Below are 22,511 nucleotides of genomic sequence, written 5' to 3'. Positions count from 1 at the left end.
ACCTATAGGTTTCCCAGTGTATTTAACCAACGGTTGATTGAGCTGTTCTGTCTGTCGCAGTGGGAGACCTTCCAGAGGCTGATGGACATGTGCCACACGGTGAGTTAATAACCTGCCCATTTATGGTCAGAAACACTGTTTGATATATACACAGTCACTGAGCATTTATTAGGCACACTATACCATCACCTGAATGAATGAGATGGTGAGCAGGTGTTCCTAATAAAGTGTTCACTGAGTGGATATTTGTGGATATGTGTTATACTCAGTAATATATAATATAGCCACAGTCTTGGTTTTGTCCGGACCCCCTCCCCCTCTGCCCCTGCGTCTAGTGTTTCCCATTAATCACCTAGATTGTGGCGGCCCGCCATAGTCTAATTTGTCCCGCCATAGTCCAGAAATATGTTTTTACACACGAGCAACGCGATTTCTTGCATGTGAGCGGCGCGATCTTTGGGATGGGGCGCACTGCATCTACTGTAGTTCCGTAAGATTTAGTGCTAACCCCCCCCCCCCCCCCCCCCCCTCCACCCACCACAGTCTCACAAAGGAGTGAGAAACGAACTGACTGGAATCGAACCTATAGTACCAGTCAAAGGTTTGGACACATTTCCCATTCAATTGAATAGGGAAGAGGGAAGTGTATCCAAACTTTGGACTGGTACTGTAGGTCTCCCACTCACTCACCAAACCCCCCTTGCCCCCCCCCTCCCCCGCCACCTTCTCTGACTCGTCCTCTTCCTGTCCAGCCCTACGGTAGACCGGAGTACCTGAGGGGGAACATCCTCACCGTCACCGGTCCTCGTTGTGGTCCTCTGTCCTCGTTGTGGCCGGACCGGGCGAGCATCGAAAACGTCATCGAGCAAGTCACAAAGAGCGGCTGGGTCACGAGCTGGTTAACCCTCCACGACAAGGTACACACACACACATACACACACACATAGATAGACACGCGCACGTGTACACACAAACATACGCACGCACACACACACAGACGCATTGATAGACACGTGCGCACACACACGTGCACACACATAGCAACAACGCACGCACGCACAGGCAGACAGACACACACACACACACACACAGACCTGCATCAACCTCGCTACCTGTTTCTTCACCTCTCTCCTGCTCACTCTCGCTCTTTCTTCTCCCTCTGTCTCTGTGAATCAGATCTTCTTTGAGATGACGAGTCGGCGCATGGCCATAAAGTTGGACATAAAGTGCCATAAGTTCCCCTTCCAGATCCGCGGCAAGAGACTGTTGGTCAGCCTCTTCAAGATACCGAATATACCGAAGTTGCGGAAGTTGTTGAACACTAACCCTCCTAAGAGGGTCGCCACCGTCGCCGCGGTTACCACCGGCGGCTCCACTTCCGCCGGCTCCACTTCCGCCGGCTCCACTTCCGCCGGCTCCACTTCCGCCGGCTCCACTTCTGCCCCCACTTCTGCCCCCACTTCTGCGCCGACTGCAGCCACCACACCCATAGTCCAGCGACCGGGAGGTGATGTCATCGTCATCCAAGACTCTGACTCGGATGAGCCAATGGTGGTGGAGGATGAGGAGAAGCCTTGCAAGGAAGCGGGGGATGAGACGGAGAGGGGGAGTGAGGGAGTGAAGGTGCCGGAGGGTGACGACGCTACCGGAGCGATGGAGAAGGAACAGGGGGATGGGCGGAGGGAGAGGAAGAAAGAGGAGGAGGAGGAGAAGAAAAAGAAGAAGAACAACGACTCGACCGTAACCACGGTCACTGTGACTGCTTCCGAGGTTGGAACCGCGAGCAGTGTCCCGACCGCCGAGGTCGGAGCAGAGGTCAAACACAGGGGTCACGTCGTCGTGGACACAACGACCACGGCCGCCGCGACTGTCGCTGACTCACCAGCCGCTGACCAGAAGGCCTCCGCTGACGACCGGAGCCGGGCTGCCACCACTGACAACGGCAGCGGGACCCAACCCCCGGCTCCTGATCGCGCCGCCTCCGCTCCGGCTGGGGTGGACGTCGCTCCCCCGGCGGAGCCGGACGGCCCCGCTTTCCCGCTTGCCCTGCCGTTACCGGCGAACCCGGAGGAGAACCCGTTAGACTTCCCTCCGGTCACGCGGGAGATCCTGAAGGCCCTGGAGGCGGCGGTGCACCAGCACCGCATGGAGCGGCGGGCGGAGGAGCAGACCAAGCAGCACCAGGGAGAGGTGGCGGGGGCCCCCGCCCAACCCGACGAGAAGAAGAGCACCCCCTCTGCTGGGGAGAAGAAGCCTTCACCTGTGTCTGCGAAGAACCAGTCTCAACCAGAGAAGAAGTCCCAGACCCCAGCAGCAGAGAAGAGAACTCCGAGCCAGGCGGAGAAAAACACCCCGCCGGACAGCAAGAGCCCCGCAAAGCAAGACAAGAAGACTCATCCAGAGAAGAGCCAGACGTCGGATAAAAAGACCCCGGCAACCCCAGCGAAGAAGGCCTCTCCCCAGGGAGCGGACGGCAGTAAGAAGTCCCCGTCGGACCAGAAGACCCAGACTGCCTCTGGAGGTAGGGGCCGGCGAGGCGATCACGGCTCCCCAGAGAGGAGGGACTCGTCCAGGCTCAGGGGCAGCCGCGCTCCCTCTGAAGAGGAGCAGCCCCCCACCTCCCGCAGGGGCAACTCCTCCAGCTCCTCCTCGGGATCCCGCAAGGGCAAGCGAGACAGCAGCCCCGTTACCAAGAGAAGGAGGAGAGAAGAGGAGGAGCAGAGGAAGGTAAGAGAGAATGAGGAGAGGGGTAAAGGAGGAGAGGAGTAGATTGGCGGAGGTATGGGTTAGGGCAGGAGCAGGCACAACGGCAGCTCCGGTCCCAGAAGAGGAGGGTAAGAGGGGGAGAGGGGGAGCAGAGGAAGAGAAGAGCAAGACTGGAAGGTAGTGGAAGTGGCTAGAGTTTGTTTTGGGACTGCGCTCAAAGAGGCAGGGTGGGAAGTCCAGGTAACAAGTATGCAGTACCAAGCAGTGCTGTCACAGTAGAAGAATCAACATTGACACACACACACACACGCACCCTATCTGACAGAGTTGTTAGTTTTCCAGTTTTCCAGACCCCCCCCCCCCCACACACACACACACACACACACACAGAGTTGAAGTGCAGACTGAGACTAACATTTTGTCTGTCTGTCCCACAGAGCAGCAGCAGTAAATCCACACGGCCGTCCAGGAGTGAGTCCCACAGTCACCACGCGTCAGAGAGAAAGGTGAGAGTTGTGGGATTCATGACGGATCGAAAATTAAAATGAGCTAGATAAAAAATTCCTGCATTTACAGAAAAATTCGCACTGTTCCCGTCAAACACATTTTACAAGAAAAAGAACGGCACACCCTTCTTAATGGCTTATAGGCATGAGGCTGAGCTAATTATGTTTCATATGCAAACTATACTTGATAACCAAACTTATTTCAATGTGATGACAAATGTAATTGTGTGCATCTTGAATTGTGTAAATGTTATCATTTTTTATTTACCCTGCATTCATTCATTGATACGTTGGCTTATCGATTGTGACGTCATCCTGTCCACCCCAGGGTTCCAGTGAAACTGCGGATGAGATGACCTCTGACCCCGTCCCAGATCGGGATGAGTTGGATCTGGGCAAGTTCAACCTGGATGAGTTTGTGACAGTGGATGAGGTCGGGGAAGAGGCTGAGGGCACCTCCTCCCCATCCTCATCCACTCCTAAGAAGACTGCACCTCAACGCTCCTCCAAACGGAAGAGACCCCAGGAAGCCCTGAAAGAGAGCCAGGAGCCATCCCCCAAAACGTCCTCTCATAGCTCCACCCCTGTGTCCGACACCTCAGCCCAGAAGAAACCTCCCCCAGCCCAGAAAGCCCAGAAAAAAAACAGTGCCCCGTCCGGTAAAGCTGCTGTACCAGCCAAAAAAACATCACTGGCAAAACCGTTCGCTGCCTCTGCCCGCAAGACCAGGTCCTCCGCAGCGTCATCCTCTGCTACTGCCCAGGAAGTGACAGTAAGCAACAGCAACACGGTTGAGGTGGAGGTGGAGGAGCCTAAAAACCCTCAGCCAATCGGAGAAGCCGCCGATAAGCAGCAGCAGGATGAGGAGGAAGTGCCGGAAACAGTCAAGGCTGCTGATGGTGATGTAGAGTCTGCAGTTGCACATGCTGGCCAGCAGGTGTCAACAGCAGACACTGCAGTGCCTGGTGAGACGGAGGAAAGTGCTGTGTCAGAGGCAGCTGTGATGGAGGCCGCAGACACACTAGCAGCACTTCACAAGGCAGAGGGGGTTAAGAACCCGGACCAGGCTGATTTGGCCTCCTCTCTCCTGGGGAAGGGAGCTCATAACAGTGCCTGCCCTTCCCCGGTCGAGATCGGTCTGACTGACGACTCTGTCGTAGAGGAGAAACAACAAGAGAAACCACAACTACAACAAGAACCTCTGAAGGCCTCAGAGAAACCAGAGGCGGATGGCTACCAGGGGCCCGTAGGAGAGGCTTTTCGGATCCTTGATTCAGTGGATGGACGTGTTGCCACAGAAGACGGAGGGAAGACACCCGAAGAAGCCGGCCTGGGTCACCAGGGTCGCCAGGTGCCAGAGTCACAAGATGCGGCAATGTCCCAGGATGTCCCAGGAGTAGACGAACAGCAGCCCGCACAGGAAGAGAGTAACCAGATGCAGAAGGAAGATAGCATGGCTGACCAGGTACCTGAAGGGAAGAGTCATCAGATCCTTTGTTCGGTGGATAATCAGATCACCACTGAAGAAGAGGAAAAAGGTAACCAAGCACCTGAAAAGGAGAGTGTAAAGAAGCCAGAAGAGTCTTACAAGATCCTCGACTCGGTGGATGAACAGACCACCACAGAAGAAGACGGAAACCCGACGTCGGTTAACCAGGCGCCTAATGATGGGAAATCTGATTTCCAGATCCTGGACTCGTTGGATGACCAGACCACCGCAGAAGAAGAACAGGGTAACCATATGCACAAAGAAGAAGACTCTGAGTTCCATGTATTAGACTCGTTAGATGACCAGCCAGCCGAAGAGGGCGAGCCGGGTGACCAGATGACCCAGACCCCCACAGCGACTGAGCAGAGTGAAGACCCCCCACAAACCCCCGTCTTAGTCGCCCTGGACGAGGTCAGCGAGGAAGAAGAGGATTACCCTGATGACGCCGCCGAGGAGGAAGAGCTGATGAAGAAACAAGCCCTGGCGAAGGAGAAGGAGAAGGCGAGGGAGCGGGAGAAAGAACGGGAGAAGAGGAGGAGCAAGGAGAGAGAGAGGGGGCGGAAGAGAGAGGAGAAGAAGTCGAGGAGTAGAGAGAGGGTGGGGGCGCACATGGAGGGGCTGGTGACTCTGGATGAGGTCGGAGGGGACGATCCCGTGGAGGGGGATGATGGAGGAGAGGAGGCAGACCTGCAGGCCTTGGTGACTCTGGATGAAATCGTGGATGAGGAGGGAGGGGAGGACGAATCAGGAGACTCCTTCAATCCAGAGGTCAGGAACCAGTTTTTTGTTTTTCTCTCTCTTTCACTGTTCCCTTTATTTTCGTCTCGCTCCCATTTCTCTCTCTCTCTCTCTCTCTCTCTCTCTCTCTCTCTCTCTCTCTCTCTCTCTCTCTCTCCCTCTGGTTCCCACTCTTCTGCTAACCTCTCTTCTCTTCTCTCCTTTCAGTTACTAGTGACTCTGGACGAGGCTGGAGGTGATGAGGAGGAGGAGCTGGGTGCTGCCCCAACTGATCCCCAGCAGACAGACAGCACAGGTGTGTGTGTGTGTGTGTGTGTGTTGTATTATTGAAAGTGTGTGAAATACAGTGAGGGTCTACAGCTCACTAAGCCCTCTCTCTACAGTGGAGCCTGTGGGGTCTTCTGGTACAGAGGAGGAGGGCAAGGATCTGGAGGAGATCAGGAAGATGAACTTTGTCACTGTGGACGAGGTGGGAGAGGAGGAGGAGGAGGAGCCGGTTGTCACCACCGGGAGGGGTGCCAGAGCTAAGAAGAGGGCTAGACTAACCCCAGGTGAGACACACACACACACACAGAGGTAACTTACCCACAGGTGTCAAAACACACATTTTTGGTATTTAGCAGACACCTTATTCCAAACTCCACCAGTCAAAGCAGGAAGAGCCGGACACACTGGAGAAACAGTACAGGGGGGTAGTAGAACTCTCAGGAGAAACAGTACAGGGGGGTAGTAGAAATCTCAGGAGAAACAGTAGGGGGGGAAGCAGGTGTCTCTGGGTAGTAGATTTCTCCGGAGGGGCAGTTAAGGTGTAGCGTGAAGAAATGGGTCTTCAGTCTCCCCAACACATGCAGGCAGGTGTCAGAACACACAGATTGGAACCAACGGAATTGAACAGCTATGCTGATTTGTACAGCTTATGAATGTACATAGTACAGCCACATTTGGATCAGATCGTCAAATCAAGCTGTATTTATATAGCACAATGCATATCCATTTTTGGTGGAACAAACCTTTAATGCTCGTCTGTGTGTCCTAGTGAGGAAGTCCACCAGAGGAAAGAGGGGAAGCATAAAGGTGGACAAACAACAAGAAGAAAAAAAGGAGGAGCCTCCTGCAGATACAGCCCTGCCCTCTAAAGAACCTGCCCTCGACCCTACTTCCTCATTGGTCAAAGGCTGTGAGGCCCCAGAGAGCGGGAGCCAACCGCCTGCCTTGGCTCCAGAGCTCAAGGAGAAGGAGGCTGACGTGGCTGCGGAGCGACCCAGCGTCGAGGCCCTCTCCTCCGAGCAGGAGCGTCTCCAGGACCCCCCTGAGACCCAGAGCCTGGAGCAGGAGAGAACGGTCGGCTGTGATGACAAGGCCGACAAGAGAGCTGCACTCAAAGGTGAGTGGGGGGAGAATGGCTGCTGGAGTGCTAGCTCACCTAGAGGAGGGTTCTGCAGAAGAAGGGATCAGATCTAGGAGCTCGGGCAACACACACACACACACACACACACACACCCATCAGCAGAGGTTGTGTTTGTGTTTGGTTGTGTTGGCAACGGGAGCAGCAAAGGAACAGTCATGTCTGTGTGAGGACGCTGCACTCTATTGCTGTTTGAGTAATGATTCTAAATTAAACTCCTCTCTCTCTCTCTCCCCCCCCCCTCTCTCTCTCTCTCTACCTCCCTCCCTCACTGTCAGGTGACAGTAAAAACAGGAGAGAGAAGGACGTTCCCGAGGCGAAGAGATCTCGGTCTCCCACGATCACAGACTTCAAACTACCCCCCTTTAGTCCAGACAGTCCCATTGGTGAGATATATACACACACGCCAAGAATGTGTAGCAGAGCTACATGTACAGTGGGGGAAATAAGTATTGAACTCATCAACATTTTGACCAGTAAAGGTATTTCCAATGAGCCTATTCAAGTGAAATGTGCACCAGACTTTGGTATTAACAATTAACATCAATTAAATATTGATGTGTTCAATACTTATTTTCCCCATTGTGTATACTTATTATTTAAAGTGCATTTTCACCGAAGTCTCAACACACAACACATATAAAAAACCAACAACACATTGACAAAACTTATACTGTAAATAAAAGCATATACATACTGTAGAGGTTTACACAATCAACCCCCACATGGGGAACGGCAGTAGGGGAGGGGGAGTTGCTCTTAAAAAGGCGGGTCTTGAGGTTAGTCTTAGAAGCGGCATCTGTCCCCGACTCCGTAACAAGGCCAGGCTGAATCCAATAGAACACCTTTAGGCCCTACCCAGTATTAGTATAGTGGTCCTAATAAAGTAAAGCTACTCCACAGTGGTGCCACTCTTTGTCTGTCTGTCCTCTCTGTGGGAGTCAGGTTTAGCTTACTGTGTCTGTCTGTCAGAGTTTAGCTGACTCTCTATCTCTCTCTCTCTCTCTCTCTCTCTCTCTCTCTCTCTCTCTCTCTCTCTCTCTCTCTCTCTCTCTCTCTCTCTCTCTCTCTCTCTCTCTCTCTCTCTCCCCTCCCTCCCTCCCTCTCTCTCTCCATCACCTAGGGGTGGACTTTGTGGTGCCAAAGACTGGTTTCTTCTGTAAGCTGTGTTCTCTGTTCTACGCCAGCGAGGAGACTGCCAAGAAGAACCACTGCAGCAGTCTGAGGCACTACCAGAATATGGAGGTAAGCACCCTCTTATGAAGCATTATGACTACCAGAATATGGAGGTAAGCACCCTCTTATGAAGCATTATGACTACCAGAATATGGAGGTAAGCACCCTCTTATGAAGCATTATAAAGCCTTATAAACATGATAGAACCACAGTAGTAGACTGAGACACTACCAGAAGGTAAATACTCATCTCAAAACATATTAATGGTCCGAGCAACTACCAGGATGACTCATCTCTAGAACAGGTTGACAGTCTAAGACACGCGTATCTGCACACCTGGCTGCCATTGTGACCACGGGTGCGGGAAGAGTAGAAAACATGCAACTAATGAAAGACACCATGCAACACGCGTTTACTCGCAAAAAACACTTATTTTTTGCAAATAAGCTGTTTTGCATGGAGGTTTTCCTTCAGTCTCAACAGTCCGAATTACTCATCTCAAAAACATATTTATGGTCTTGCACACTGGTCTAACCACCGCTGTCTGAGCCATGAACAGATAATTGCTCATCGTCATATATTTAGATAACACCCTCCCATGCAAAACAGGGGAAAACACCCTCTTATGAAGCGTTTATACAGCCTTATAAAAATGATAGGACCACTCAAATCAAATCAAATCAAATTTTATTTTTATAGCGCATTTCTTACAAGATGCAACTCAATGCACTTCACACAATGAACATTTTCAGTCAATCAGTCAATCAATCAATACTGACAGAGCCGCGAGCAGGCAAAAGTAAAAACCTGTACACTATGTAGCCAGGAAAATTCCCTTGCAGCCCTCTACACAGAGCGACTACTAGCCAGTTTGCCTACCAGCACCCAGCGGTGGGCCCCCACACCCCCCCCCGGGGAGCCCCCGCCGCCCCACCACCAGCACACCCGGCCCAGCCAAGCAAGCACAGACCAAAGAGGCCCCGCACAAGGACGGCCAAGCAGGTGCCCCGGCGGCGGAACAGACCAGGCACACGGGGCAGCCGGGGGCCCCCAAGGACCACCGGCACAAAGCAAGCAAGCAAGGGCAAAAAACCTGTACACCATGTATCCAGGAAAAGTTCCTTGCATATTATCGGCGTACACACTGTCCATAAATGTAGTGTTATATCTGCATCGTTCTGCATCCAGCATGGGCACAGGTCCTGCCAAAAGAGAATCTTAAGCACAGTTATGATGCAACAACACAATAAAGACAATAAAGATGACAGCAATACAACCTGATGGTGGTCCTGGTACACCCTTGTACCGGTTCCAGTACTGCTCTAGGTGCTACTGGGAGCTGACAGTGCCTCATCACCTGTTTGTCCTGTTGCGTTTGCCGTAGCTGCTTTTCCGGGTTCAGAGCACCGCTGGCGTCCGCGCTGTGACTGCCGCTTCTGTTTCCCTGTCCTGTCTTTTTGTGTCCTGTCCTAAAGTGTCTATAGTTTCTTGTTTTCAACGTCTACCTTGTTTTGTGTGCCCGTCTTCCCCCGGAGGTCTCCGCTTTTTATTTTCCTTATTTTCTTTTCCAAGTATTTTTTCACTTTATTTTATTTAATTTTTTCACCGACCTGCTGCTTTCCTCCCCCCGCCATCTCCCACCTCTCACTGCCTCCACTACCGGACTACAGTATTCACCGCCACCACTAACCCCATCACTGGACCCCTAACTCCCACTGGATTCACACTTCTTGACACCATCGTTCCTGTCCCCCGGCTCTGTGTTGCCGACCGACCCGCTGCGCGCCGCTCTCAGACATCGCTAGCCTGGCCGTGCTCTGCTACTACCCTCGTCCTGGGAGGTAGCCACCACTCCCTCCCCGGTTTGGGGGTTGCCATCTCCTCAGGTGAGTGTCAGTCCTTCCCAACCTTCACTCACTACTGCGGGATTTGGTTGCTGGCATGGCACGGCTAGGCTGGCCGGCCGCGCGGGTTCAGTCCCAAGCTAGCAATACAAATGACAACAACAACAACAACAACACCACGCTGTCACTCTGGTTCACTGCCATGTTTACACAACTCACTGCCCACCAACTACTAGTCACTCCCAACCTATCCACTGACCTACTCCCACTGTACTCTGGTTTCATCTTCAACTTGGTTTCACCCTCCTGCTGCTCCTATCGTTTTGCCCTAGACTCCCGGCCATCTCACCTACCCCCCACCTCCCCCTGCGCTTCTCTCGTCTCACCTATACTGCCACTGACCTCCACTCACTGAACCACAACCATCGCCTCACTGCTGCTGCTGCCACCGCCGCCACCAAGGCAGGCATTCTCCGCCGCCGCCGCTACATCCATCGAGGCTCCCAGCAACATCGACACCGGACTCACACCACCCTGAAGGCACAAACATCCCCTCATTCTGGACTAACTCTCGCTCACCTGTCATCACCACACACCGCACCGCTGACCCCTCAAACCTCCGCTCTCTCCCTCCTGCTCCCCCATCCATCTCCCTTGCACTGTTGAACACTCGCTCTCTCCAACAAATCCCCTGTCATATCTGAACTGATACTGGACAACAACCTGGACATACTTCTCCTCACTGAAACCTGGCAACAACCCTCGGACTACTACTCACTCAACCAGGCCACCCCCCCTAATTACACCTACATCGCTAAACCCCGCCTCTCTAAGCGAGGGGGTGGTCTCGCTGCTCTCCACAAACACTCCCTAACTGTCACTATACTGGACCTCAACCTCCCACCCATGTCATCCTTTGAATACCTTGCCTTTTCACTCCCCAACTCCATAACTGCACTCCTACTCTACCGCCCACCGAAGCCACACCCCTCTTTTCTTTCTGATCTCTCTGAACTCCTCACCATCGCCTCTTCCCTTTCTACCCGTCTCTTACTCACCGGTGACTTTAATATCCATGTCGACAAACCCAACTCCAACCTCACCTCTGACTTCCTCTCTCTCCTTGATTGTTTCCACCTCACCCAGCACATCAACTTCCCCACCCATGTAAAAGGCCACACACTCGACCTTGTCTGCTCTGCCTCCCTACCCATATCCAACCCCCACCCTCTTCCATTTCCACTCTCTGACCACCACTGCATCCTCTTCTCTGCCCCCCTGCCCCTACCGCGCCACCCCATCAAACGCACCATCTCTTTCCGTAACATAAAATCTGTCAACCCACTCACTCTATCTCAGTCCATATCTTCTGCCCTCCCCACTGACTCCACTCCCACCAACCCGGAAGACTATGCCACCATGCTCAACTCCATTCTCTCTGACTCCCTTGACTCACTGGCCCCCTTGAAAACCATCACTGTCTCCTTCACCACCTCCTCCCCCTGGTACACCCCTGAACTACGCACCATGAAACAGACCGGCCGCCAACTAGAAAGACTCCACAACAAAACCCACCTCACTGTCCATGCCGAAGCCTACAAGCACCATATCTCCTCCTACCGTGATGCACTCCAAGCTGCCAAATCTGCCTACTACTCCAACCTCATCAACACCACCAATCGAAACCCCCGCACCCTCTTCTCCACTGTCAAGACACTACTCCAGCCCCCGGACAACAACACAACTTCCTCCCCTGATCTCTGCAACTCCTTTCTCCACGCCTTCAACAGCAAGATCTCCCACATCAACAGCTCACTGACTGCCTCCATCTCCAACTCCACCACCCCCGCCCCCCCTGCTGTCATCTTCCCCCCTCCTGATTACCCTCCCCCTACTCCTCTCACTACTTTCTCCCCTGTTGACTCCTCCCTCATCACTACTATCATCACCGCCTCCAAAACAACCACCTGCTCCCCCGACCCCCTCCCTACCACCCTGACCAAGGCCTGCCTCCCTGCCCTCATCCCCCACCTCACTGCCCTCTTCAATCAGTCCCTATCCCACGGCCACGTTCCCTCAAGCTACAAACTTGCCGCTGTCACCCCCATTCTCAAAAAGCCCACTCTTGACCCAGCCAACCTCTCCAACTACCGCCCCATCTCCAACCTACCATTCTTCTCCAAAACCCTAGAGCGCTCTGTCGCTGCCCAACTTCACTCCCACCTCCAATCCAACAAACTATACGAACCCCTTCAATCTGGCTTCCGCCCACATCACAGCACTGAAACAGCCCTGATCAAAGTCATCAACGATCTCCTCACCTCCGCTGACTCAGGTGCCCTCAACATCCTAGTTCTACTAGACCTGAGCGCAGCCTTCGACACAGTGTCCCACTCCATCCTCCTTCAAAGGCTGCGCCAACTGGGTGTTGAGGGCACCGCCCTGGACTGGCTCACCTCCTACCTCACCAACAGACATCAGTTCATCTCCCTCTCCGGTCACACCTCCTCCTCCTCCTCTGTCACACAGGGGTCCCACAAGGCTCAGTCCTCGGCCCCCTGCTCTTCCTCTGCTACACACTCCCCCTCGGTCACATCATCCGCCAACTCAACCTGGACTTCCACTGCTACGCCGATGACACCCAGATCTACATCACCACAAACTCCACCCAGAACCCACCCCTCACTCACATCAAAAACTTCATTTCAGCAATAAAAACCTGGCTCACACACAACTTCCTCAAACTCAACAGTGAAAAGACCGAAGTCATCCTCATTGGCACCAAATCCACCCTCAATAAAACCGGACCCATCACACTCACCATCGATGACACTACCATCACCCCCTCCCTCCTGGCTCGCAACCTCGGCTTCATCCTGGACCCCACCCTCTCATTTGATCCCCACGTCAGCTCCATCGTCAAGACCTCCTACTTCCACCTCCGCAACATAGCAAAAATCAGACACTGCCTCTCCCCGTCCGCTGCTGAATCCCTCATCCACGCCTTCATCTCCTCCCGCCTTGACTACTGCAACTCCCTACTCACCGGCATCACCTCCCGCTCCCTCCATAGACTCCAGATGGTCCAAAACTCTGCTGCACGCCTCCTTTCAAACACCCGCTCCCGTGACCACATCACTCCTGTCCTCCACTCTCTCCACTGGCTCCCCATCAAAGAACGCATCCAATTCAAAATCCTCATCCTCACATACAAAGCCCTCCATAGCCTGGCCCCCCCTTACCTGACTGACCTCCTTCTCCCCCACCGCCCTACCCGTACCCTCCGATCCTCATCCATTGTTCCCCTCACTGTCCCACCCTCAAAACTCAAAGGCTTCGGTCACCGTGCCTTTTCACGAGCTGCACCCCGCCTCTGGAACTCTCTCCCCCAACCACTCATAGGGCTTTCACACCGGCAAAGAACCGTGCCGGTTCGCGTTCGCGTTCGGAAACCTCTGAACCTTGGTGCTGTCTGGCGAACGAGCCCGCGTTCATACCAGTGTAACCAGAACCATCCGCGTCATCAACGCTGGGTGATGAAGGGGCGGGATAAACAAACATTTCACTGGAAAAGAGGATAATATCTTCCACTACAGTATCTGAAATAAACACAATTTTCTGTGAAACAAAAACAAAAGACACTTTCTATATGCTACTAAGGGAGACATTGGACATTATCTATTGTCTCCCTTAGTAGCAAAAGGCAACATTGAATAAGTAGGTTTTGAGGTCTCGCTTAAAAATGTCCTGAGTTTTAGACAACCTCAGGCCCTCAGTTAGGGTGTTCCACAATCTAGGAGCATATATGCTAAAAGCTGATCCTCCAAATCTCTTAGACTGCTGTAGTCTACACTGTCTTGTGTTTTCTCTGTCGTTGTGTGCTAAAGAAAACCAGTAAAAAGAGTTTCATTACTTCTCATCGATTGCCTCTCCAGTCCTTTGCCTTCCATCTAACATTGGTAAGTACCCCAATGGGTAAGCCCATAGTAAGTGTACCATACCATTGGTGTTGAACCTAGAAGAGCTTAAGCCTGGTACACACATAAAGAAAAAAATCTGGCAGATTTTGGCCTGATTTCCCCCCTTCCGACCAAGGACGGCAACGCTCGATTATCGGATGGCTCTAAAGATTATCCTACACGATTATCCTGTGGTGTGAGGTGTGTTAAGAGTCAATTTCTCGGGGTCGACGATTGTAAATATTAAACGTGTTCAATAGTCTTCTTGTCTGTGGTCAAAACTGACAAGTCCCCAGTCCGATTGTGATGTGGAATGGAATGTAGCCAATCAAGAAGCGAGCTGACTGACTGTCTTCTTTTCGTTCTTCTGCACTTTATTTGCCCTGTCGCACAAGGCTGCCTCGTACAGGTCAGTCAGGGTACTACTACCCTGACCACGTGAGATTTCTGGACTGTCGTAGGACAGATCTTTATGTATGTGGTGTGCTGTATTGGGAATATCGGAGCACACCACACACAATACGATCTGTTCAATCCATGATTTTTTATCTTCATGCGTGGGGTCTCTCTCAGATAAAAAAATCTGTTAAGATTTAGAAAATCTTTAGGTGTGTACCAGGTGTGGCTTTAGGCTTGACCCTTCAGTAGGGCAGGACCTTAGACCCTAGGGCACCCCGGGGAATAGGTGGACGGTTCCCTTCTCCGAGATACTCAGACTAGAGATTATCTAGCCTGACCCCATTAATGGAATAGTAAAAGTTTTAACAAAACCCAAGAGGAACCATACATTTCAGGTGAAGATTGGGATTAGTACTCCAGGCCTACTAAACTCACACACACGATTGATACCAGTGTAAGGCCGGAATAACCTGACAAAGTAGCTCAAATTAAGTCAGGAGGCCTTAAGCATATGACAACTAAAGCTCAGACTGGGATTGTGCGTTAGAATCTTCTCACTGAACTAAGAGCGGAGGATTGGGCGGTTCACCCCGAGTTCCTACACGGTTCACCGACCTCTTACAATAAACATGATAGGACCACTGCTGTAGTCTAAGCACCCTCTTATGATAGAACCACAGTAGGAGACTGAGACACTACCGTGGTCTGCTCACCAGAGGATTTCACTGTAACACTTGACTCATTGCGGCCCCCCATGCAGGGCCCCCCCCATGCAGTGTATTGATGTCTTGTAAACATCTTCATATAACACCTTTGGTTCAGCAGCAAACTAATATCCATACTTTTGTTTCCCCCTCTATTTCTCTCTCTCCTTCCATCTGTCTATCCCTCCCTCCCATCCTGTTCTTCCTCCCTCCATCCCTCTATCCCTGTACAGAAATACTACCAGAAGCTCCAGGGGCTCCAGCAGGACGACCCAACCAACCCTCCAGCCAAGGATCCACCTTTGAATGACCCTTGACCTCACCATAACTCCGCCCCTCTTCAATGTTTTCTTTTTCTTTTTTCTTTTTATGTTTCTCAAGCGACACGCTGTTCCTGTGTCTGAGATGTGATCAACGTGTGTCTGTTGGATGGGTCCAATATTGTTTTCGTTGTACTGGTTGTTGAATTCTATTTGCGTATAATAATTATACCGTTTTTATTTAAATGGAAATCATATATGCTATATGCAGATGTCGTAAGGAGGCAAATAAATTTGAGTTTTATAGAAATCCCCCCAAAAATGTTTGTGGTTTGTGTTTGAGGTATGTGGCTGCTGGGGACGGTGGGGTTTCGCTTGTGACGGCAACTGGGGAAAGCGGGAACAAGTCGGCAACCGACCAAATGTTCCGATTTTTTACTTTTATTCAGAACATTTTTAAGAAATGTCAACGTTGTTGAAAATCAATGACACACTCACTCGCTAGTCAAGCCAAAATATTGCAATGCAATGGATTCGGTGAGTAATCTCCGCTACTACCTAGTTAGTGTAACAGCTTCTCATAGCTAGCTCTAAAAAGGAACTTCGCTATGAACATCAAACTGCATGTTTCGCACATCACAACATGCTGATAGAACATCAACATGCTAAAAACACATAACTACACATAATCAGATCACACAGTCCTTGCTTTTGAACATGTCCTAAAACTTAAGTTTGTTTACAAGCCATGTATTACTTACCAGTAGCCTGTGGCAGAGGAGACAATGAATCCAATTCACTAAGTATGAGTATTTAGTTAGGCTAAAACTGTTGTTTGTTATATTGAGTGGACTCTTCAATACTTAAACTTTCTAACATGCAAACAAAGGAAAACACATTTAAAACAAAAACAAAAAGGTTTTTGCTCATTTGCGTGACTTGAGGATTGCCAATATTTCTTTTTACCAGACCGTGTCACATATTGCTTTAACCTATCCTATGGTCAGAGATCAGGTTCTCTGTGTAAGTCTACCTTATTGCTTTAACCTATCCTATGGTTAGCGATCAGGTTCCTAGTGTGACTCTACCCTATTGCTTTAACCTATCCTATGGTCAGAGATTAGGTTCTCGTGTAAGTCTACCCTATTGCTTTAACCTATCCTATGGTCAGAGATTAGGTTCTCGTGTAAGTCTACCCTATTGCTTTAACCTATCCTATAGTTGGAGATCATTGCAGACAAAGGAGAGGAAGACTGCACCATGAAGAGGTGTCAGCCTCCTCAATGTCAAGAGCATCCTGTTTCCTCTCAGCTTCCCCCTCCGTCTTATGCAAGAGGAGATCAATGTCATTGGTTGTCTCCTGAAGAGCTTTTAAACTCCTTAATCCATCTCAATCTCTACTGTCAGTGAGATCTGATGGATCTGGTGAAGTGGGTGTTTGGTAGGGTGTCCTCTCTCATTATATCCGTCTCTGGGCTTGAACATGGCGCTAGCATCGCTAAGGTTGTGGGTTAGATTCCCTGCTGAGATCATATATACAAAATGTATGCGCTCTACTGGAAGAATCTGCTAAATGTCTATTAGGATGTCAAGACTTGGTAGGTGGAAACAATACAATGAAGAGCTTGCTTGGATCCACTCAACACACTTGCTAGTCAAGCCAAAATGATTGCAATGCAATGCATTCAGGCTTTTGCTAACAATGTAAAGTAGTGTTATAGTTAACTAGGTAGTAGGGGAATTACTCAGCGAATCCATTGCATTTGGAATATTTTGGCTCGACTAGCGAGTGTGTCATTGATTTTCAACAATGTTGGAAATGTATTAAAATGTTTCTGAATAAAAGTCTGGGCATTTTGGATTGGTTGCAAACTTGTTCCAGCTTTCACCAGCTGCTGTCACAAATACTCTCCCTTGACTGCCTGCTTGTGTAGATCTGAGAGCATTTGATAGACATAAGCAAGATGGTGGAAACCCCTTCTGTCAGGTTGAGGTGTCTACAGACCTGCACCGGTGGAGGTCACACATGACACCATTCCTGATCCTATTCCATGCATTACACTGAGCCCGTCCTCCAATTTCTATCTCCACCAGCCTCCCCTTATCTGCACAGGTGACTAGGACCCTTCTTTGTCCCCCCCCCCCCCCCCCCCCCCCTCATCCACATAATTCCAGTCATCCACCCCACCAACCCCCTCCACATAGTTCTAGTCAGCCCCCACCAATCCCCTCCACATAATTCCAGAGACCCCCCACACACACACCAAACCCCTCCACATAGTTCCAGTCATCCCCCCCCACCAAACCCCTCCACATAGTTCAAGTCACCGCCCCCCCGTCCAACCCCCGTCCACATAGTTCCAGTCAGACCACCCCCGCCCTCCCTCTCGTGCACAGATGACGTTCCTCAATCCCAGTGGGTCATGGTATAAATAGGAGGCCTTTCCCCGTGCCTGAGGCCCCAAGACCATACTGGATATGAACATACAAACACACACACACACACACAGACAGTCTGGCCCATATTGTATAGACTTGAGATCTGCAACACACCTCTCTGAAGGGGAGCATGCCTATGTTCCCCGGGTCCTATGTTCCCCGGGTCCTATGTTCCCCTGTTCCGCACTTCCGAAAAAGGGTTCTATGTTCCCCGCTTCCGAAAAAGGGTTCTATGTTCCCCGCTTCCGAAAAAGGGTCCTATGTTCCCCGCCTGCCGTTGTGTCAAGCGACCTCATGTGTCGTTATGTGGTACTGCATGAGAGTTTGATTTTTTTTTTTTTTTTTTTTTTTTTGGGGGGGGGTCTTAAGATGACTTGGAAATAATGAAGAACACAATGAATGTCATAGTATTGTCTCAGCATTTTATATAACTCCCTAGATAGATCATTTTCGAGATGGAATTGAAAATCTTATATTCCTAAAAGAACACCAGTGATATATATATATACACATTATTAAATATTTTTTCTATATTTTTGTCAAACGAAATCAAATAAATACAGTAGAGATATCAATCCAAAATATAGGCTTTTATTGCAACCAACAACAACAACAAAAAAACTATGTTTGTGCAAACATGGTGTTTGTTTCCAAGACCAAGCATCAAAATGCCAACCTATGGGACAATACTGTACATCCCATTGGCAGGACGTCACGTAACAGCGCAGTGTGTCTCTAGGTTACAGTGTCACATATCCCATAATATAATCCCTAAGTAACTAGCCAGTTTTCGTAGCACAGTGAGTGACGTCTTCGAAATCGAAAACACAGGCTATAGTGAGACGCGCGTCAAAAAAGGCTCACAGGCGGAAACTACATCCCGAACGATAGTTCCTCCCTAGGAAATATTAGTTCCCACTTCACACGAGATAGATAGATTAGATAGTTTGACTGTGTGATAGATAGATAATTTGATATTTTGAAAGTGTGATCGATCGATAGATAGTTTGATTGTGTGATAGATAAATCGATATATCAATAAAGAAAAGAGTGTAAAAAGAAACAACTTGCATTGCTGTCATGCTAGCGTAGTGGTTAAGGCTGCGGACTGGAGTTCCAAAGGTTGCGAGTTCGAGACTTGATTAAGTCATTATTTTTTTTTTTTTTTTACATTTAACCGAAGATTTCATGCAAAGGTTTCAAACACCATTGTAATCGTGTCAGTTCTTGTAAATTAGCCTGCACCATAATTTTATAGCCTACAATACTTTTTTAGATGAGATTTTAGATTAGATTCAGACAACGAAATGCAGTAAAAAGTGCGCCTGAAGAGGGATTCGAACCACTGATATAAAATGACGATTAAATCCTATGGCAGCAGTCAATACCACTAGGCCATTGTGGCGATATGACGGTTTGTAGCCTGCTGCGGATATCACCACAGTAGTAATATTCATTTATTAAAATATGAACATATAACAATAACTGGGGCTAGTATGACCTACGCATTTAATCGGTCAGCAATTTCTTGCCAAACCATTTCCCTCGCCTTGTTAATTGCGGCAGTATTGCACTATTTTACATCTTATTTTTCCGTCTTCATAAAAATCAATAATTCGGAATGCTGCGCAAATGTAGTACCCCTGCAGAGTGGAGTATCTTCATTTCGACAGATCGACACTTCAGGGCTTTTTATGTCTGCGTGCACGCGCCCATATCGAAGATTTGTAAGCCTGTCTTCTGTGAACACTGATGACACAAGGCTGATCCTCGTTCGAGGAATCACCTGAGGCTTGATTTCCAATCTCGAGTTCCCTGAGCGCCGCTATACTGATCCACCTTTAGTGGAATGACCCGCTGATTAGTCACTTTTACAACGAGGTATGACTTGTAAGGATCATGCATTTGTGGAATGAGCAACACAGCTAAACGTGTGGGTAGCAGCCCAACATTTGCAATTGTATGCATGGATTAAAGAAATATTTTTTCTATATTTTGGTCAAACGGAATCAAATAAATACAGTAGAGATATCAATCCAAAATATAGGCTTTTATTGCAACCAACAACAACAAAAAAAAACAATGTTTGTGCAAACATGGTGTTTGTTTCCAAGACCAAGCATCAAAATGCCAACCTGAGACAATACTGTACATCCCATTGGCAGGACGTCACGTAACAGCGCAGTGTGTCTCTAGGTTACAGTGTCACATATCCCATAATATAATCCCTAAGTAACTAGCCAGTATCCGTAGCACATAGAGTGTGACACATCCTCTTGCACACATCAAATCCTCGGGGGATCCTGGCATACAGAGATGTAGTCTCTTTCACTCTAGTGTTTTAGTAGTCAGGCACTAATAAGGAGAGGCCTACTGTTTCACTGCTGAAACCTGGTAATCCTGACACATGAGCTCTAGTGCAATTATCAGTCCTAACTCTGGCATCACATATATTGTAATAATAACTATATGGCTTACTAAGTAAACAGGTCCATATAAACTGGAAAGGTACAGACATCTTTCAATAACAAAACTATGGTACAGCAATAACTTGGCAAAAACAAATGAAAGAGCTAAATAACATGTAAACAATGGCATACATGATGGCGTAAACAATGGCGTACAGCTTATTCTAACTAATAATAACAATAATAATAATAATAACAATAACACAATTAGGCCAATAACAATAATAATAACAACAACATAGGCCAAAGTGCTATCAAAATAAATGTGGAAATCTAGCCCATACGGACGCTACGGCTGACAGCCCTCCAGTACGAAGCCAGATCTCTGTGGCCCTGCATGTACTGTCCTTTCAGCCTCAGTAGACGGGCCTCCAACTCCCTCCACTTCCGTCTCCTTGTTGGGGGAGCGTGGCCTCTGTCTGCCATCCCCAGTTTACCCTCTGCAAGCGTTTGCTGATCCTTCAGGTGCCGAAGGAATTTCCAAAGTGAAGGATGGCGCACTTGGACAGCATCGTTCAGAGTACGATGATAAGCTAGAACAAAAATACAGAATTATAACTTATTAGCCTATTAATGGCCTATTAATGTGCAAACTGGTTCTACATCTGCAGGCTGATCTACTAACGGTGTGCAGTGAGGATTGTTGATCTTTCCAATGTAGAAGATAGCGGGCCTTATTTGAAGTATATCTCAACTTCCCCTGTGTGTGAACTTCAATTAGTATTCGTTATTTGGGATCTTAGTAAATCAGGCCCTAAATGTTATTAGTTTGGCATGAACATTTTGACATTGAACATTTTCCCCTCTGTGTCTCCTCCTTTCACAATTTTAAATCCTTTCTTAATCCTTTCTCAATCACGGTGCCCGCCCATGATTGGACTGATGTTATGTCCATCATCATTAGCGCGCCTGTACGTGGCAACTCGTCCACCTGTTTAAAGAGCCCTCCTGTCCTCTGCTGTGTTTGATGTTTCGTTAATTTTTGTTTCGGCTCATAGTTAAACCTCGATATACGCACAGGCCCAGAGGTGATAGGATAAGAATGAATTAACCCATAATTAGCAGACAATATTATATTAACAATATAAAATAATTAACTTAATACTTCAGATTTAGTTATTAGATGAAATTATATATTTTTTGTTCAGATCTGTCATTGTTACACTTACATTCAACATGATTATTGGTCCTTTGCTCCATGTTTCTTTCGAACACATTCCACATCGCTGGTGGGAAGGCCGCTCCAGGATGGACATATGTGTTACGAACATACGCAAGGAAGTCTTGTAACTCAGGGTGGTTCATCAGGGCACGCCTGGTGTTTCTGTGGTTGAGGAGAAGATCAAAATTGATCTGGACCAGAGGCAGAGGCAGGTGTCCTAAGGCCATCACCTTGAGATGAGATGAGATGAGATGAGATGAGAGATGAGATAACGTTTATTGCCATTTATGCATACACATTAAGCATACACATATAGGAATTTGATTTGGCGTTACAGTAAGAGCATTTCTAAATGCAATGCAAACAAAACAACACAGGACAGACAGCAGTGCAGACAGAACACAACAAACCTTGCGGATGACTGCTGCCAGTGGATGGTCATGACGGAATGGACCAGCCAATCCAAGTGCCTGTACCCTCTTCCACAAGGCTTGGTTGAAATGGAAGTAGCATCCTCCGATTCTGGCTTGTGGCAACTCCGTTTCAAGAGCAGTTTTCAGCGCTTGCTCAAAGTCACAGATGACTTTACGCGGACGCCAAAGGTGGTGGGTGATTCTCCTGAGTGACGTTTTGACACACTGGAACACTTGTCGGTAGTGTCCAATTGTACGTTGCTCCATGAGGACATGTACAAGGGGGACAACGAAGCCATGAATGTCCCCGAGTATAGTAAATACTTGGTTGTATGGGCGTGGGCACGACTTGAATGTAGCATCCATGTATAATGTCCTGCAGTGTCGCAGCTGTCTCAGGTTGTCCTCTGTGGAAAACACTGCTATGCCCCACTCACTGTCTTGGTGCAGGAGGAAATGGTCTCTGCCCCATGTCTCAGCCCATTGACCGTCGATCCTTACATCATCAACGGTAGCTGGGACGGGAGGGATTACTGCAGCTCTGGCTCTGGCCATAACAGACCTAACTGAGGAGAATCTTTGAGGAGGTCGCCCGCGACCTCCACGCTGGATGGGACGGCCCCGCTGTAGACCTACGCACTCAGCATCGTAAATGCGTTTGATTGGTACTGTGGGTTCTCTCACCACCTCTCCAGTAATCACTTGGCGAAATTGCGCATTGTTCACCATTTGTGTATCGGGGGCATGCACATGTTCGCGGACCTCCCGAACTTCTATGTTGGGATTGACCCCCTCTACATCAAAGATGTTTGTAACAAGAACTGTCCGGCAGTCTTCTCTCCA

At 49.2% G+C, this 22,511-nt stretch overlaps 1 protein-coding gene across 1 annotated transcript in view; it reads left to right on the top strand.

The window, feature by feature from the left end:
* znf638 (zinc finger protein 638) overlaps positions 1-15,292 on the top strand; it is a gene marked incomplete at its 5' end in the record, with an annotated part of 87,491 nt that extends 72,199 nt beyond the window's left edge. Inside the window, 11 exons of the mRNA XM_080544074.1 lie at positions 61-99; positions 753-917; positions 1,177-2,727; positions 3,144-3,212; positions 3,541-5,469; positions 5,647-5,734; positions 5,823-5,990; positions 6,476-6,823; positions 7,123-7,230; positions 7,968-8,089; positions 15,160-15,292. Coding sequence (XP_080400200.1) covers positions 61-99; positions 753-917; positions 1,177-2,727; positions 3,144-3,212; positions 3,541-5,469; positions 5,647-5,734; positions 5,823-5,990; positions 6,476-6,823; positions 7,123-7,230; positions 7,968-8,089; positions 15,160-15,243 — 4,671 coding nt within the window. The 3' untranslated portion in view covers positions 15,244-15,292. The remainder of the gene's footprint in view (positions 1-60; positions 100-752; positions 918-1,176; positions 2,728-3,143; positions 3,213-3,540; positions 5,470-5,646; positions 5,735-5,822; positions 5,991-6,475; positions 6,824-7,122; positions 7,231-7,967; positions 8,090-15,159) is intronic.
* Between the last annotated feature and the right edge of the window lie 7,219 nt (positions 15,293-22,511).

The sequence above is a fragment of the Nansenia antarctica genome (genome assembly GCF_963989245.1).
Source record: "Nansenia antarctica genome assembly, chromosome: 13".
NCBI classification, from domain to species: Eukaryota; Metazoa; Chordata; class Actinopteri; order Argentiniformes; family Microstomatidae; genus Nansenia; species Nansenia antarctica.
Note: the sequence above shows the minus strand (reverse complement) of the source record. Positions and strands in the feature narration are given on the sequence as shown.